Source organism: Panulirus ornatus, chromosome 5 (genome assembly GCF_036320965.1).
Source record: "Panulirus ornatus isolate Po-2019 chromosome 5, ASM3632096v1, whole genome shotgun sequence".
NCBI classification, from domain to species: domain Eukaryota; kingdom Metazoa; phylum Arthropoda; class Malacostraca; order Decapoda; family Palinuridae; genus Panulirus; species Panulirus ornatus.
The window spans coordinates 7,319,222-7,338,261 of record NC_092228.1 but is presented as its reverse complement, the minus strand read 5'-3'; the positions used below and the strand labels follow the sequence as shown (position 1 = coordinate 7,338,261).

Here is a 19,040-nt window from a genome sequence, read left to right as displayed (position 1 = left end):
ACGTATTCCCTGCGTGTCGTAGAAGGCGACTAAAAGGGAAGGGAGCGGGGGGCTGGAAATCCTCCCCTCTCGTTTTTTTTTTTTTTTTTTTTTTCTTTAATTTTCCAAAAGAAGGAACAGAAAAGAGGTCCAGGTGAGGATATTCCCTCAAAGGCCCAGTCCTCTGTTCTTAACGCTACCTCGCTATCGCGGGAAATAGCGAATAGTATGAAAAAAAAAAAAAAAAAATATATATATATATGTACATGTGTATATATGTATATGTCTGTGTGTGTATATATATATGTACATTGAGATGTATAGGTATGTATATTTGCGTGTGTGGACGTGTATGTATATACGTGTGTATGGGGGTGGATTGGGCCATTTCTTTCGTCTGTTTCCTTGCGCTACCTCGCAAACGCGGGAGACAGCGACAAAGCAAAATAAATAAAATAATATATATATATATATATATATATATATATATATATATATATATATATATATATATATATATATATGTGTGTGTGTGTGTGTGTGTGTGTGTGTGTGATGTAGGGGTGGCATGAAATATGTACATAAGGTGTATGATGCGTAGGTATAGTGTATGGCGCAGTGACGTATGATGTAAATCTGGCATAAAAGTATGATACATGTGTAGTAAGGTGTACAATAATATGACGGTGTTGTATGCTTGAATACTGAAGATCATGGTCAATTATGCTGTATGGCGTAGTGTGATGAAGTGTATGCTGTATGTCGAGCGGTATGTGTGTGTCAGTAAGGTGTATGGCGTGGGTGTTGCGAGGAGCATGTGTATATGCACTGTACGTGTATAAAGTGCATGACGGGTGTGATGGGCGAGAGTTGCGTATGATGTATGATGTGCAAGTAATGTGTGATGTAGAGTGATGTAGACGAGTATGTTGGTGGTGTAATTAGCTACATGCACACTACAGGGAGGGAGTTCTACACTCGTGGACACCAAACCCACCCATCTTTTGAACATTCTCTACGATTATACAACTTTCTGAACTTCTTTTGAACATTCTCCACGATTCATACAACTTTCTGAACTTCTATCTTGTCTGCATTCACAACTTCATTCACTTTATTCCGTTCATCCGCAAATCTTTATGTTACTGGAAGAACATCTTTACATCTTCGACGACGAGTCTGTAGCTTAATAATTCCATGTTATGACCTCTTGGTTGTTCTATCTCCTGCATCTTTCGAAGAACTGTCCAGTTAGCTTCCACCAAACTGGTTCGATAACTTAAAGGTTGTGATCAGGTCACCCCTAACTCTTCTCTTCTCCGAGGTGGGTATCCTTAAGGCCTCTTCTAACCATTTCCCTGTGACTCAGCTCTCTTTAACTCTGGTACCATCTTTTGTCGCCTTCCTCTGGACCTTCTCTATCAGCTCTTTATCCTTCTTTCCGCGCGGTGGACCAAACTTGGAGAATCGTATTCTAGTCTTGGCCTTATGTAGGGTGGGAGCAGCTTGTTGACTACCTCATTACTACTATACTTTGAAAGCTGTTCACAACATCAGCCAAAAGAAAGTTGGTCCCAGTGTGGGACTCTGGCCGCAGGTCAAAGGGACGATGTCAACTCCCAGGTCTCTCTCTCTCTCTCTCTCTCTCTCTCTCTCTCTCTCTCTCTCTCTCTCTCTCTCTCTCTCTCTCTCTCTCTCATCTCCAGTAGCTTTATCCCCTGCTGGATAATAGTCATAATGAGGCCATCTCTCGCTGTGTCCCACCCTCATTACCTCACATGTACTCTGGTTGTAGCATGGATGTGGGTGTATGGCCTGGGGAACGCTGTATGGTGATTAGTGTGATGTATATTGTGCGTGTGATGTGTAATACGAACTCTATGCTGTGTGATGTATGGAACGAATGCAGTGTATGATGCATTTGCAGTATGATGTCACAGGCGTTTATGAGTATGAAGCCTGTGTGGTGTATGATCTAGCTGTATCAATGTGTATGATGTGTGGGGTGTATGCTTTGATATGGTGTATGATGAGTGGGGTGTATGCTGTAGTATGGTGTATGATGTGTGGGGGTGTATGCTGTGATATGGTGTATGATGAGTGGGGTGTATGCTGTGGTATGGTGTATGATGTGTGGGGGTGTATGCTGTGATGTGGTGTATGATGTGTGGGGTGTAGGCTGTGATATGGTGTATGATGAGTGGGATGTATGCTGTGATATGGTGTATGATGTGTGGGGTGTATACTGTGATATGGTGTGTGTTGTGTGGGGTGTATGCTGTGATATGGTGTATGGTGTGTGGGGTGTATACTGTGATATGGTGTGTGTTGTGTGGGGTGTATGCTGTGATATGGTGTATGATGTGTGGGGTGTATGCTGTGATATGGTGTATGATGTGTGGGGTGTATGCTGTGATATGGTGTATGATGCGTGGGGTGTATGCTGTGATATGGTGTGTGTTGTGTGGGGTGTATGCTGTGATATGGTGTATGATGTGTGGGGTGTATGCTGTGATATGGTGTATGATGTGTGGGGTGTATGCTGTGATATGGTGTGTGTTGTGTGGGGTGTATACTGTGATATGGTGTATGTTGCGTGGGATGTATACTGTGACATGGTGTATGATGCGTGGGGTGTATGCTGTGATATGGTGTATGATGTGTGGGGTGTATACTGTGATATGGTGTATGTTGCGTGGGATGTATACTGTGATATGGTGTATGATGCGTGGGGTGTATGCTGTGATATGGTGTATGATGTGTGGGGTGTATACTGTGATATGGTGTATGTTGCGTGGGATGTATACTGTGATATGGTGTATGATGCGTGGGGTGTATGCTGTGATATGGTGTATGATGTGTGGGGTGTATACTGTGATATGGTGTATGTTGCGTGGGATGTATACTGTGATATGGTGTATGATGCGTGGGGTGTATGCTGTGATATGATGTGATTCAGTGTGCAGTATGATACGAAGTGTGGTGGATGTGTTATTGTGATCTATAACATGACTATGGTGTATGATGTAAAAAAAAAAAACAGTGTATGATGCAAGCGTGGTGTAGTGTATGATGTGCGAATGGTCTATGATGAAGAATGCAGTGTACGATGAAACGGTGTCGTATGACTTGAGCATATCCCAGGTGAGTATGGCGATGTATGGTAAGCATATAATGTATGTTGTTGCACGGTGTGTACCAACAAACCGCACGTGACTATCATGTATGAATGCCTGTATTGTGAAGAATGGGAGTGTTGTATGAGGCGAATCAGCTGTATAAGGTTAGCATGGTGTATTTATGTACTGCGGGGTACAATAAGGTGTATAGTGTATGACACGCGACACGTTCCATGTAGGGTACGCCATACACGTTGGATGTGGTGTATGAATGCACGTTACAATATGAATGTATGGCGTATGTCTGGCATTATATGTATCTCCGGTGTATCATGTATGGGGTCTCGGCGTCGACACCTTCCATGGCGCGTGGTTCACTGCTGTATGATCCTGTGTAGGATGAGCAGACTGGAACATTCCGACTGGAAGGCCTTTTCCAGGAGGAGTACTTCTGTTACAGGAGTTAGGCCAGCCGCACGAGAGACAGGTCTGGAAGCTGAGCCAGGGCTGGGGAGGGCAAGGGAGCAAGCCGGGTCAGGGAGTCGTGCCAAACGAACTCAGCCAGGGGGTCAGGTCAAGGGTGATGGCCATGACCTAGTCAACTATCACCAGCTGAACCTGGGATGGAACAGGTATACGGTACGGTCCAGCGACGAGACACAATCAACTGCCCTGAAAGCAAAAGCACAAAGATGGTACACCCTCAGGGAGCCAGGTACAGACGGTACACCCCTCAGGGAGCCAGGTACAGACGGTACACCAGGAGGAGGGGGAGGAGGAGTAGCCGGGTACGTACAGTACCCTCTAGAGAACCTGGTACAGGCGGTACATCCCAGGAAGCTAGGTACAGACGGTACATCCCAGGAAGCTAAGTACAGACGGTACACCTCAGGAAGCAAGGTACAGACGGTACACCTCAGCAAGCCAGGTACAGACGGTACACCCCAGGAAGCAAGGTACGGACGGTACACCTCACGAAGCCAGGTACAGACGGTACACCTCAGGGAGACAGGTATAGACAGTTGCACTGAGGGTACAAGGCAGGGGGTCCGAGACGAAGGACACAGGAAGAGCGAGGAAGACAGGGTTCAGGAAGTGGGGTAAATACAGAGGGCACAGGTAGAGGACAGGTAGAAGGGAAAGGTAGAAGACAGGTAGAAAGAGCACACACAGACGATGAAGTACAACAGGTATAAGTTCAAGGCAGATACAGTAAAGTAGAAGGCTGGGTACAGACAGGGGTCAGGTACAGAGGCTCTACAAGTAGAGGGTACAGGTACAAAGGGTACAGGTAGAGGGCACGGTACATAAGGTACATGTAGAGTGCAGAGTAAAGGTAAAGGGCATGGTACATACAGAAAGTACAGAATCAAGTTACAGGTAGAGCGCATGGTACAGGTAAAGAGGTTACAATTAGAGGATACAGAGGGTACAGGTACAGAGGGAACAGCTAGAAGGCAGGGTACATGTGCACAGGGTACAGCCACAAGATACAGGTACAGAAAGCAGAGCGAGAGGGTACAGGTAAATAGTACAGGTAAAGGGCAGGGTACACGAAGAGGGAAGGTACAAAGGGTACAGGTAGAGTACAGGGTACAGCTAGAGGATACAAGTAGAGGGCAGGGAACAGACAGTTGGATGGCACAGGTAGAGGGCAGTGTACAGCTACAGGTAGAGGGTAGGGTACACTCGGAGGGTACAGGTAGAGGGCAGGGTACAGCTACAGGTAGAGGGAAGGGTACAGTCGGAGGGTACAGGTAGAGGGCAGGGTACAGCTACAGGTAGAGGGCAGGGTACAGCTACAGGTAGAGGGCAGGGTACAGTCGGAGGGTACAGGTAGAGGGCAGGGTACAGCTACTGGTAGAAGGCAGGGTACAGCTACAGGTAGAGGGTAGGGTACAGGTAGAGGGCAGGTTACAGCTACAGGCAGAGGGTAGGGTACAGTCGGAGGGTACAGGTAGAGGGCAGGGTACAGCTACAGGTAGAGGGTAAGGTACAGGTAGAGGGCAGGGTACAGCTACAGGCAGAGGGTAGGGTACAGTCGGAGGGTACAGGTAGAGGGCAGGGTACAGCTACAGGTAGAGGGTAGGGTACAGTCGGAGGGTACAGGTAGAGGGCAGGGTACAGCTACAGGTAGAGGGTAAGGTACAGCTACAGGTAGAGGACAGGGTACAGTCGGAGGGTACAGGTAGAGGGCAGGGTACAGCTACTGGTAGAGGGCAGGGTACAGCTACAGGTAGAGGGTAGGGTACAGGTAGAGGGCAGGTTACAGCTACAGGCAGAGGGTAGGGTACAGTCGGAGGGTACAGGTAGAGGGCAGGGTACAGCTACAGGTAGAGGGTAAGGTACAGGTAGAGGGCAGGGTACAGCCGGAGGGTACAGGTACTCACCACATCAATAAGCTGGGAAAGCTTAAGTTTGATCTTGACGGTGAGGACATCAGTGACGTTGACGACGGGCCGCACCAGCTTGTTGTAGTTGGAGAGCAGGTCGTCGTAGAGCCGCTTGGCGTCCGGGTTGCCGCACTCAGCGGGCGCCGGGGAGCTCAGCAGTAGCAGGAAGCTGGCCAGCAGGAGCCTGTGCGAGCAGCAGGCGGGAGGCCGCGGGCGGACCGCGGCAGGGCTCCTGCTGCTGCTGCCTGGGGAACCTTCACAGTCCTGCTCTCCTGCTCCTGCTGGCCAGGGGCAGGAGGGCCGCCCCGCCCCTGCTTGTCCTGACCCGGGGCGGCCTGCTCCTGCTGGTGTGTGGGCGGCGGCGGCGGGCTCGCCCTCCTGGCCGCCCCTGCCACCCTCGGAAGATACCCCCAGGTGGGAGCAGGCTGACCTGGGCTCCAGCCTGACCCCTGCTGATCTGGGTGGCCAGGGGCAGAGTGTGGCTGGGGTGTGGGCCAAGACAGGTGGCTGGCCGGGGCGAGGCCCCTGGCACGACCTGGCCTGGCCTGACATGGTAAGGAGGAGGGGGGGAGGAGGAGGAGGAGAAGGAGGAGGAGGAGGAGGAGGAGGAGGAGGAGGTTGAGGCCGGCTACGCCATGTGAGGTTGTGTCTGGGGGAGGTGGTGGGGGTGTGGGTGGTGGGGTGGCGGGGCCTCCGGCCTCCTCACTAAGGGCTCGCCCTGCACACCCGCTACAATAGCTCTGCTTTAGTCGGGCCGGTCGGACCTAAGCTCTCCCGGGCCGCCACGACCCTGTCTCCGGCATGGTCGTCCGTCGTCCCGTCCGTCACACAGGTGGTGGTGCCAAGGCTCCTGCCGCCCCTCACTGGTCCAGGGGGTGGGGGCTCGGGGGTCGTGGTGGGGAAGAGACACACACTATACCCGGACGGTCTCCCCTCTCTCTCTCTCTCTCTCTCTCTCTCTCTCTCCCCCTGGCTGGCTCAACACAACCCCCCGCACCTCACTAGTCACAGCACCTCCTCCCTCAGGCCGGGTCCGCGGGGCAGGCTATGTCCGGGGCGTGGAAGTGTAAGAAGGAAGCCCTAAACCCCCGCCAGCAGTAGAGAAGAGCGCGCCGGGTCACACGGCCCCTCGCGACCACTGGTGCAGCGCCACTGGCCTGCCTCTCCTCCGTCACACACACAGGAGAGCCGCCGCGGACGCTGCGCATGAGCCCTCCCTCCCTCCCTCCCACCGTCGACACTCCAGCTATCGGCGCCCGGCACCCTCCGCCCTACACCTCCAGCCCTCTCATCCTCCTCCTCCTCCTGAAGCGGTGCACCAATACTCTCTGGACATATGACCTCCCACCCATCCCCTTCCTTCCTTCCTCCGCCACACCAAACACCTTCACCAGCACCTTATCTCTCCACCAGCTGGAAGGAGAGAGAGAGAGAGAGAGAGGGGAGCCAACTGGGGTGGTAGCATGGGGTGTGGGGCACCCCTCTCCACGTCACCATCTGCCACTGACCAGGGGAGGGGCAACATGAGCGCCCACTCCTCAATTATTCCACCGGGAGAGAAGAGCGGGACACATTACCCACCCTGCCTAAACACTCCACTTGCCTGGGGTACAGACGACGAGGCACGGCAGCTGGTGAGAACCACACATACACACAGACGGACCGACTACAACACCATACGGACACGAAACTGGAGGTTTATGGAGAGTATTTTCACGTAAACGCGTACGAAATGTTAACCCAAAAATCTTGCCGGGACTACATCAACCCCAACAAACATCATCGCTGCAGTTGACCTACAACATTAAACTCTCCCGTCCAGCCTGACGCCTGACGGGTCGCCATTCACACCTTCCAACACCTGCCTCCCCTGATATACGAGGAACGTCACACATCAGCCCCACTACTTACAAGGTATCGGATAATAAGATCCCTCGATCACGCCGTAGACCCAAGGCCAACAACATGGTCCCCTTTTCCTGGCTAAATACAAGGGTCAGTTGCTCTCAACTTTAAAAAGTGGGTCTTAGTTACAGGTGAGAGGATGTTAGGGTTGCCGGCGATGTTTCCAGGTTAGCAGCACCCGTGCCAATAACAGTCAGTATATACAGATGATGCAGTAGTGGTGCACTCCGTCGTGATGTGGTAAGGTCCTAAAGAGCGTCCGTCTCAAAGTAAGTCTCGAATGTTTTGCCCTTAGTGTTTTATTTTTTTTTCTTTCTCGTAATACAAGGTCCTCTTGCAGGAGTAATCCTACTTGACAAAGAACCTGGGAAGGTCTTACACGAGAGGACAATATGTACTACATCCCAAAGTTGTTAATTGAGGTCGTTATTCAGGTTATAAGGAAAGACTGCCGCTTGCTCCCTTAATTACAACGATAAGAACCTTGGGGTTTGAAGGCCTCAGCTCTGACTTAACCCTGAAGGACCAGGTCACGGGGTTAACAGACAGAATAGATAGTACATACAACGATAAGAACCTTGGGGTTTGAAGGCCTCAGCTCTGACTTAACCCTGAAGGACCAGGTCACAGGGTTAACAGACAGAATAGATAGTACATGCAGTACACGTTTTAGACAGAATTGGTGGTGGTTCAAATGGTATTTACTGTACTATGAGTATGTTGGTAATACCATTAGTAATAATAACAGAGACATCTCTGGTAGTTCAAAATATCAATAATGATTGTAGTTCCCGAGTAATAAATGTAGTCTTTATTATTACAAAATCGTGGCAACGGCACACTGTTAAAACCTAAGTTTACGGTCAACGTCAAATACGTTTTCTGTGAGTAAGTTGAACTTCGCAACACGAGATGGCTCTGTTTCTCTTTCAGCAATGTTTAGGGCAATCCCGTTTACACAAAAGGCATTTCCGAATTTCAACTTTTAAGTATATAAAGGTAACTGCATTTATACTACATGATAAATATAATTTGAAGCCAGAACCTCTTATATTACTTCCTAAACTTCATAAATTCCTTTGCTGTATTTAAAGCAAATGAAACTGGTATCAACACAGGCACCCTAACATGAAAGGTTACGACACGCTAGGCAGATGGAAGTCATAGCGAGAACTCCCGCACTCACTCACACACACACACACAGGTTGCGAGAGAGCCCACTCACCTCAGGCTCGGCCACCACCAACCACACTGCGAGAGACATTTCTTTAGAATGTCTACATGTACATTTTCTCTCCTCAACCGGCCTAGCTTCGGGAAAAGCATTACACACAATTCATGGTGGCCATAAAAGAATAACAATAATAGTACTTATAATAATATGATAATAATGATACTAATAACAATAACATTGCTTTACCGTTGAACTGGAAGGAACGCAGCCTCCACCCCACACCGGGCCACCCCATATACCTTCTTTCATTCTAGCGACGATCCTGCAGCTTCACCGAGGAAGAATTCGCTCTGAAAAACAAATTTCTGGTAGAAATCAAGCGGAAACCCTATTCTCTGGAGAGAAATCAGTTATCTGTACAGTTGGGCAAGCATTATATAATAGGAAATTGTGTTGGTTTGACTTTAACCAATAAATCTTTATGGTCCTTAGTTAAAATAATCTCCAATGACTCCTGAAATTCTGTTTCTTAACCATAAGCACCTCCAATAACTTCTGTACAGCACCGTGACCCCAGAGCACAATGGCACAACCCTTAGGCATACGCTGTATTCTATGGGTTCACGTTTGACCTGACCTTTATCGCTCATCTGAACAATAATTCTGAATAAATACAAGAAACGGTTATATAAAAAACAAAATCACAGTAATGTAATACAATCCTTACAAGGAAAGAAGGGAACATGCATGGATAAAACCTATATACATATATATATATATATATATATATATATATATATATATATATATATATATATATATATATATATATATATATATATATATATATATATATATATATATATATCTTTTTTACGTTGGAGGATTGTATCTGGATAGGTTATATGACCTGGGACTTAAATAAAAGCTATCGATCGGGGACGAACCTCCCTTATTCACTTCACGTCTAACTCATAAAAAAAAAATCTTACTAGTGTCTGATCAAAGAAATTTTGAACTTCAATGAAATCAAACATTATTCAACAATGTTGTGGGTCGATGTGTCATCTAGTCTCAGAAAAAGAATATCAAAACTACGAGCAATCACAATAACGTTCGATTAAAAATCCAAAATGCAGCTAAGTTCTGTAAATTTGTATATAAACGAGATACTCATCCCAGTCTCCAAACCTTAAGCACTGACAAAAGGTTAAAGATACGAGGCTTCCTTGCCAAGCAGGATCAAAATTCAGCCCAGATTATAGAGGATAATTTCCTGGCACGTAAGCTGTGTCATGCGTCTGTGTAATATGTCTTATGAAACTGAGGTAAGGAAGAAAGGGATTTGAAGCCTCGCTACCTCTTCAATAAAACGAAAAGAATTTAGAAAAAAAAGAAAATAGAGCTTGCACACTCAAAGGTAAATATGCGTAAACTGGCTCTACCATAATGAACCTAACCTTCGGTTCAGTTGAGAATAATCTGGCAAGAGTTCACAAAAATATAGCAATCAGACAAAATCCAAACTTAGCCTTAAAGTGACCATAAATACACTCTTAGACATAAATACACGCAAATGTATATGGACATAATTAGATGCATCTTTACAATGAAGATCTAAGCATCGAGGTGTCTCACAAAACTGTATCAAGAACTCATCTGTACCTATTAATCAAGATAAATCCTTGAAGTTCGGATATCTATACGACCTGAAATTCAGTACAGTTAATCAATGTCGATCATAAAACTAATACTTTAAGTTCTGCATATCATGAACACCACGAAAATCCAATCCAATCAATGAAACCAACCAGATAAAAAAAAATTGCAAACATCCGAGAGAACATACAAAGATGTATGACATGGTTCCTTATGATCCAAATCCAACGTAACTCAGCTAAGTGCCTCCTGAGATGGTTCCTTATGATCCAAATCCAACGCAACTCAGCTAAGTGCCTCCTGAGATGGTTCCTTATGATCCAAATCCAACGTAACTCAGCTAAGTGCCTCCTGAGATGGTTCCTTATGATCCAAATCCAACGTAACTCAGCTAAAAGCCTCCTGAGATGGTTCCTTATGATCCAAATCCAACGTAACTCAGCTAAAAGCCTCCTGAGATGGTTCCTTATGATCCAAATCCAACGTAACTCAGCTAAAAGCCTCCTGAGATGGTTCCTTATGATCCAAATCCAACGTAACTCAGCTAAGTGCCTCTTGAGATGTGGGAAAGAGACAAATGTAGGCAGGAAGCATGTTTCTACGTCTTCAGGTTTTCCTAAGGATCTGAAAACCTCTCCGATAACATGAATGGAAAAAACTTAGATTCATCACAGCAACCTTATTATACGATCGATCCAAGAGACTACTATTGGTCAATATTATTCATTTGGAAGTAATGAGCAATCGATTGTTTATGACCAGGGAAGCGAAGGATTTCAACTCCCGCAGCAAATTGCTGCAGATTACATTAATCATCTTTCAAAGGTCAATAAACTTTTTGAACTAAGTGGTTAACGTTCCGATGATGGATCTAAATATTCTGGTTAAAGTAGAAAATATATATATATATATATATATATATATATATATATATATATATATATATATATATATATATAGGAAACGATTCTGTGGTTAATGTACAAGTTAAAACTAGGATAGCGGAATTTAGGCTAGCTAGGGTTTCGGTTAAGCCTAGTTAAGTTTGCAAAAAAAAAATATATATATATATATATATATATATATATATATATATATATATATATATATATTTATATATATCACAAACCTAACTAGGATTACTAGGGTACCGGAACTTTAGGGTAGATTAAGTTAGGCTTGTTCCGATTCTGTGGTTAATGTATAAGTTACAACTAGGATATCGGAATTTAGGATAGGTTAGATTGGGTTTCGGTTAAGCCTAGTTAAGTTTGCAATATATATATATATATATATATATATATATATATATATATATATATATATATATATATATATATATATCTACAATATTGGAGTGTTTGACCCAGCCTTTCCTTTCTTTTAGTATGAACCAGATCAAATTTTACCTCAAATTACTAAGACACCCAGAACGAAATTATTCGTCACGAAACATTTTTATAAAGTGGACATTTAAGATCAATTTTTCCCTCCACACTTGATTCTTTTCTCTCTTTGATAGTCCTGGTGAAGTTCATGCCATCTTATAACGTTTACCAATCCCTCATCCATCACAACTCTCACTCCATCTTTTACTCGCCTCACCACTTATTCAGATTTTATACCAGCATAATTCTGTTTCACTTCTGCTTGCCTTCTTTCTCCGGGACAATCTTCCTACCTTTATATTATTTCCAATTTTCATGAACTCTTTCGTTTCCAATTTCGTTCCCCTTGCACACAATGTGCTCGTTTTGACCACAGGCGATTCCCCCTTCTATGTTCCAGTTCGCGGTTTCTCTCTCCCATTTCAACAGTTCCATAAAACAACCTTCAATTTTGCGCCTTCCTCGCCAACTCATCCTTCCAACACACCCACCATCTGTCGCCGCATCCCTGGGTGTTTTTCTTATACTGCAAGAGAGTTTAGCAGTGGGTTTTTAAGCATTCTAACATGTTGCAACATAAACCAATAAACTCGCTTTACGAGAGTCAATTACCGTACATTACTGAAGTGCTTCCTACCCTTACCATAATTACGGTAACTTACCTGACTTAAAAAAGTTCAGCTCGGGATAGAATGTACAGGTTTGCGTATGCGATCCACTTAGAAATGGGGAAAAAGATAATCTATATTACTTCTTTAATGAGTCTTTATCAAGTGTTCGATCATGATGATAGTTTTCTAAATTAATATCTTGTTTCATCCCCACTAGCCCAGCCATAAGAAACGCTACTATGGGCCTACCACCGTAGAAAAAATAATTTCTTTAAACACTGATCTAATTATAATCAGGACATAAAACAATGTTCATTATGGCACCAAATATATGACACGAACACCAAATGTCTAATGTGTTTGGCAAATGTCAGTAAAACACTGAGATAATCGTCCACAAACAGGTAAAGATGAAATCCCACCCAACTAGTAACGTACTCGACACTTTCCTTCAACACTAACAATAAATTACTTTTAGACAAGGCAATTGAAATGTGGATAAACTTGTCAAATGACACTAGGTACCGATCTTTTATTAATCAACCAAAACGGTCTACAAATACATTAGATATAGAAATCTAAATATGTTAGGTAGTCGAAATAGTTCATTCATGGCTTTTGTAAAACACCACATAGGTTACTTAAGAAGTCTTGGCCCTGTAGCTCTAGAAGTTAAATGATACAAACATCTTGAATTACCTTTACGTTTACAATCCTAAGGACCACGTAGTCAATAGCTCATTTACATGTCAATTGCTATTTTTCTTCCACTTGTCAGACATGACTTTAAGTTTACCATTCTAGGGTCCCGATTTAGAGTGCTGGCCTAGCCTAGCCTATGCAACTTTTAACATAATCACAAAGGGTCCTTGGACTAACGCCATCAAGGGGGGTCAACAAATCTACTGACATTCATAATTCTATAAATCTTACTTTCTTTTATTGAAATTCCTAGGTATAGTATACAGTAAGTGACATCCACCAACCTTATATCATGTAAACTTTGTAGACGTAATGTAGAATAATTACTCCAGGTAATACAAAGTCACACAAACAGCTGTTTGATCATCTATTCCGAGATTTCGTTGGACCTTAGGCTACCAAGGAGGGTAAGTCCCGTAACGCGGCCAGAGATGCCTCCGGTGAGAGTTTGGGGACCTCACCACCAGACGGCAGGCCTTTCGTTCGCCGTCTATAATGTCCAGATCAAAGACCTTTTAGTCCAGCAGATGTATTGAGACGAGGCGACTGGGGCAAAAGAAGGATCACACATGCTGTCATTTCCGACTGATGACAATAGATTGAGAGAAAAGTTTAAAATAAAGCTACAGTAGGAGCATCGCAGAAATTATTTGTTCATTTTACTGAAAGGCATATTAATGGCCTTCCTATACTCAGAGGAAATGATTTAGATCGTGAATCTTAATACGGAACATTATTTTTTCCCTCTAAAGAAATTAGTAAAAAGGTTAAAATGGTCAATAAAAAACGGGTAAAAAAAAAAGTCGGCAAAACACCGGGATTAATCAACAGAAGCTATGATGACCTTACCCAACATGACTAAAACCTGAGATTTACCTTAATCATTGTTCTACCATAAATATACCTCATCTTCCATCTGCTACATTAAGTGCAAGCGGCTGGAAGAATTAAACACACTTAGCAAACATCAAACATATATGGTGGGGGAAGAAAGAATGTGATGAAATTCAGGTTCCCAAACAGTAACTGGAAGATGGAACTCACCACCAGATGTTGTGTGTACCTAAAGCATTCATAATCTTAAAGAAAGATAAGGTCATGTAATAAAAGAAGGCGTAACATATCTATCATTGCTTAATGTTATAGAAATACATTTGGGGGAAAACACTCATCGAACAAATGTTTCTGCAACTAAATGCAAATGCCAACATATCTTTTTTTTGTTTTCAAAAATATTATGAATTCTGGTTGCTACGGGAAGCTATGTAAAGTTTTCATAAGGCCTGTTGATTTCTGTAAATGTCTCTCTTCCTTTTACTCCATATTGTCTCTGATCGTCATAGCCCTCCCCACTTTCACTATCTATTACCTTAGATTAATGATTGATAATCTAAATCACCTCTGTCAGTTTAAATCATTCCTGCTAAGTATGGGGAATTCACTGTTAAGTGTTTCTTTTAAATCAATAAGTTGCTCGTATGGTGCCCTTAAAGTGGAAATTTACCAGAGAAAATTTAAGAATCGCCATAGCACTTTGTGTGTGTGTGTGTGTGTGTGTGTGTGTGTCTTTGATTGACATGACAATATTTGCTTATGGTAAGGTAGCTTAACACGCGTTGGCCCTATATCTTAACTTCACTTATCTACATCACAGACTTTTGAATTTCCTAGAGATATCCCTAAAATGAACAGATCAACAGAAAACGACAGTCAAGAACACTTTAGATTTCACATCAGTCACACATACTGACATGCATACCTAAAACTCCTCTTCATCCATACGCCACTTTGATATTATACAGTGAGATCGTGACCATCACGATCAATGTAGTGAAATATTCTTAATAAAGATTCATTGTTGTCTCTCTCCAGATAAATTCTATTTTCAGATAATTTCTTTGGATGCAATTGCGCGATCAATGTTTGCTCTGGCAAATGTTCTAGGTGATATATCTATTTTTGTCCTCTTAATCAAAAGTCTGGATTTCATTATGATTAAAATAATCTGCTAATTTTGTTCTTGTAGATGTCGAGTTTTGATTGTAATATGACTTTAACATGGACTAATTGAGCCGCTGCTTAAAGCTGTTTTGTGTACCAAGTTTCAGAGCTTTGGATTTTTTTTTAAATCTTATCATCCCTCTACGAGATAAGATAGAGAAGTATGCAAAGTCACTACTGCATTATTTATATCTTGTTTAAATTTTACACAACCGAAGAAGTAACCTGACAACTGAGTGGTTAAGTCAACCATGTCTCATTGGCAACAGATTGGTTACTATGTCAACCAGTTCCTCTCAACACCTCCACAGGCCCTGCCATGCTACATTGCAGTTGTAAATTATTGTACTTTCAGTCTGATCTTTATCATATAATATTTTGATAGGATAAAATTCATTGATCATGTCTATATACCTGATGGTTGAGCTTGTGTGGGGTCTCCCTGTGTGACGAATAGGTCATATTTAGCTTCATTATCCCTTTATTATGTATCTGATTCCTATTTGTGGTGAAAGATATAATTTTTCATCACAGAATAAGATGCTCTTACAATAGTTATAGCTTGATAGTGTAAATCCTCGTAACAAATGTATTTCATATATTTGAAATCCCTAATGTTGACACTCGATTAAGTGGAATTGGGAAGCGTATCCTAAGTCGCGAAGGCTTGTACGTCTATTTTTTTATTTAGAGTGTTTTTTGCACGAGATTTGGCAAGGTGAGAGGATGTATATTTGGTAATTGCTTCATCCAAAATATTTGTGGGTGACATTCATACGAAGATAAGGATTAACATACGGTGTCATGAGGAGGGCGTCCTGCTGCTCTTCGCCCTCCTCCCTGACTACTAACATTCCCTGGGTATTCGGTATTTCCCTCCGTTTCCCATCGCGATTGGAACATTCTTCTCCTACGATTATTATCAAATATATCGTTTAACCGTGGGCGGCTCAGTGTATCGCTGTTTTGAATGTGGATGATGTGTTAACCTGTAAAGCATACCATCGTGGTATTTCCCGGTGTCAGGAGGGCCCCGGACGTGACAGAATCCCGAAGTGTTAGAGATGAACACAGTGTGTGCCATCTGAAGTGCCTATCTTGTCTTGAAAAGAGATGATGGAACACAGCTTGATACAAAAAAAAAAAAGAAAATTTCTAATGGTTAAAACGATATTTTGCCTCATTGCTTTCACCAGATCCATATCCTTAAGCACAGTTTAAATATAGCTTGAATACCGAAAGAGTAAAGTATAAGACTGATTCTCCAAGGAAATAACATCTTTCAAGAATGATAGAACAGTCAAGAACTGACTGATATAGAATTTTATTTATCCAGGGTGATACAGCAAACTTGTAGAGAGTATATACGTAAATGAGTGGTAGGTCCTTTACAGCATATTTTTGACGCATGTCCCCAGGTGGTGATGTTACTTCTTTTGTATAGTTTTGATGTTCTTGCTGACTGTGATATAAGCTCAAGCTCCACCTTGTCCCACATGTATCCATTGCTTCTGAGGATGTTTATTTACTGTAGTTTCATCATAAAGTTTGCTGTATATCATTATGATTATAAGCAGTTCTTTACTGATCTTGTCACATCCATAGTTTGACCATGATTTTAGTTGAGTGTGATGATTATATATACAAATAATTATTCAACATCTTGACTTAGACACAAAAAAAAAAAAAGAAATGTGCTCAGTTATGGTCTACCAACAAATGAGATGATGACAAGTCAATACAGTGACCTAGGGTCACCTTTGTTATTGATATGACTCAGTAAGGCAATAAGCAGTGATGTGATGATGACTGGTAGCTGTATTGATGATTCATTAAACTTGATTAGTCAGCACAGTATATACTGTATGGATTAAATGCTTAGTTGGCTAAGCCTCTCAAGGACTAATGAAAGTTATGAAAACCAGGGAAAAATACTTAGATGTAAATCAGAACTATGCCTTTGATTTACTCTACAGAAAGGTTTTCTTGTCTGTCCATTCCTAGCCTTTAGACATAGTGAGAAAGTTATCAGGCACATGATGAAACCACTCACACAGTTGCCAATGATTAGTTAATTTCCTTTGCAGAATAAAGATTATTGGCTACTGGAGAGAAATATACATGGAAAAAAGTTTTATTGTTGATCAGAAAGGCTGTGCTGGTGATATGGCAGGTATGAAGTGGGAGAATGGTGGAGTTGAGTGGTTATATTACTTAACAAAATCATCCTCCACCCAGGATGTATGACCAGAGAGGGAGGGAGGAATTGGTGATGGTGTGGGCCCATCCACTTTTATACACATTTATGTACATAAATGCCCATACATGCACTCATACATATGCATATCAACATATACTTACACATACTAAGACATATACATATATACACATGTACATATTCATACTTGCTTGGCTTTATTCATTCCTGGCGCTACCCTGCCTTACAGGAAACAGCATCTCTACCCCCTACTTCAGTGAGGTAGCGCCAGGAAAACAGACAAAAAAGGCCACATTCGTTCACACACAGTCTCTAGCCGTCATGTGGGGTGAGGTAGTGCTAGGAATGGATGCAGGTAAGGAAGTATGAATATATACATGTGTATATATGTATATGTCTGTGTATTTGTATGTATATATGTTGATATGTATATGTATGAATATGGGCGTTTATGTATATATATGTATATGAGTGGCCGGGCCTTTCTTCGTATGTTTCATGGAGCTACCTCGCTGAAGCGGGAAACGACAGTCAAGTTTAATAAATATATATATGTGTACGTGTAGGAAGAGAGGAAAGTGATTAGTGAATGTAGGTTTGCAGCAGGGGTGTGTGATGTCTCCATGGTATATATATATATATATATATATATATATATATATATATATATATATATATATATATAGGCAAAAGATGCTTGTGGCATGAGAAGTGTGGGAGGTGGGCAGATTAGAAAGGGTAGTGACTGGTGGGATGAAGAAGTAAGATTATTAGTGAAAGAGAAGAGAGAGGCTTTTGGACGATTTTTGCAGGGAAATAATGCAAATGACTAGGAAATGTATAAAAGAAAGAGGCAGGAGGTCAAGAGAAAGGTGCAAGAGGTGAAAAGGAGGGCAAATGAGAGTTGGGGTGAGAGAGTATCATTAAATTTTAGGGAGGATAAAAAATGTTTTGGAAGGAGGTACATAAAGTGTGTAAGACAAGAGAACAAATGGGGACATTGGTGAAGGGGGCTAAAGGGGAGGTTATAACAAGTAGTGGTGATGTGAGAAGGAGAAGGTTTGTTGAATGTGTTGGATGATAGAGTGGCGGATATAGGGTGTTTTGGTCGAGGTGGTGTGCGAAGTAAGAGGGTCAGGGAGAATGGTTTGGTAAATAGAGAAGAGGTAGTGAAAGCTTTGCAGATGATGAAAGCTGGCAAGGCAGCTGGTTTGGATGTTATTGTAGTGGAATTTATTAAAAAAGGGGGTGACTGTGTTGTTGACTGTTTGGTGAGGATAGTCATTGTATGTATGGCTCATGGTGAAGTGCCTGAGGATTGGTGGAATGCATGCATAGTGCCACTGAGCAGAGGCAAAGAGGATAAAGGTGAGTGTTCAGATTACAGAGGTATAAGTTTGTTGAGTATTCCTGGGAAATTAGATGGGAGGGTATTGATTGAGAGGGTGACGGCATGTAAAGTGTATCAGATTGGGGAAGAGCTGTGTGGTTTCAGAAGTGGTAGAGGATGTGTGGATCAGTTGTTTGCTTTGAAGAATATATGTGAGAAATATTTAGAAAAACAAATGGATTTGTATGTAGCATTTATGGATCTGGAGGAGGTAATGATAGAGTTGATAGAGATGCTCTGTGGAAGGTATTAAGAGTAAATGGTGTGGGAGGCAAGTTGCTTGAAGCAGTGAAAAGTTTTATCAAGGATGTAAGGCTTGTATGTGAGTAGGAAGAGAGGAAAGTGATTGGTTCTCAGTGAATGTCGGTTTGCGGCAGGGGTGCGTGATGTCCCCATGGTTGTTTAATTTGTTTATGGATGGGGTTGTTAGGGAGGTGAATGGAGGAGTTTTGGAGAGAGGGGCAAGTATGCAGTCTGTTGTTGATAAGAGGGCTTGGGAAG

The 19,040-nt window shown here is 42.8% G+C and overlaps 2 protein-coding genes across 8 annotated transcripts in view; one reads left to right on the top strand and one right to left on the bottom strand.

The window, feature by feature from the left end:
* Positions 1 to 8,906, bottom strand: part of LOC139747840 (acetylcholine receptor subunit alpha-like) — a 331,403-nt gene extending 322,497 nt beyond the window's left edge. For 2 of the 6 annotated variants that reach the window (XM_071660365.1, XM_071660364.1), the window contains exon 1: positions 5,489 to 6,674. In XM_071660365.1, the coding sequence (XP_071516466.1) occupies positions 5,489 to 6,043 (555 nt within the window). In that variant the 5' untranslated portion in view covers positions 6,044 to 6,674. Of the gene's footprint in view, positions 1 to 5,488; positions 6,677 to 8,816 lie in introns of those variants that run through there. The other 4 variants (XM_071660369.1, XM_071660367.1, XM_071660368.1 and 1 more) reach the window with 4 other exon arrangements.
* Positions 8,907 to 15,501: 6,595 nt separating this feature from the next.
* LOC139747788 (uncharacterized) overlaps positions 15,502 to 19,040 on the top strand; it is a 48,276-nt gene continuing 44,737 nt past the window's right edge. Inside the window, exon 1 of one of the 2 annotated variants that reach the window (XM_071660362.1) lies at positions 15,502 to 15,600. The gene's annotated coding sequence lies outside the window, so the exon portion shown is untranslated. Of the gene's footprint in view, positions 15,650 to 19,040 lie in introns of both variants that reach the window. The other variant, XM_071660361.1, reaches the window with a different exon arrangement.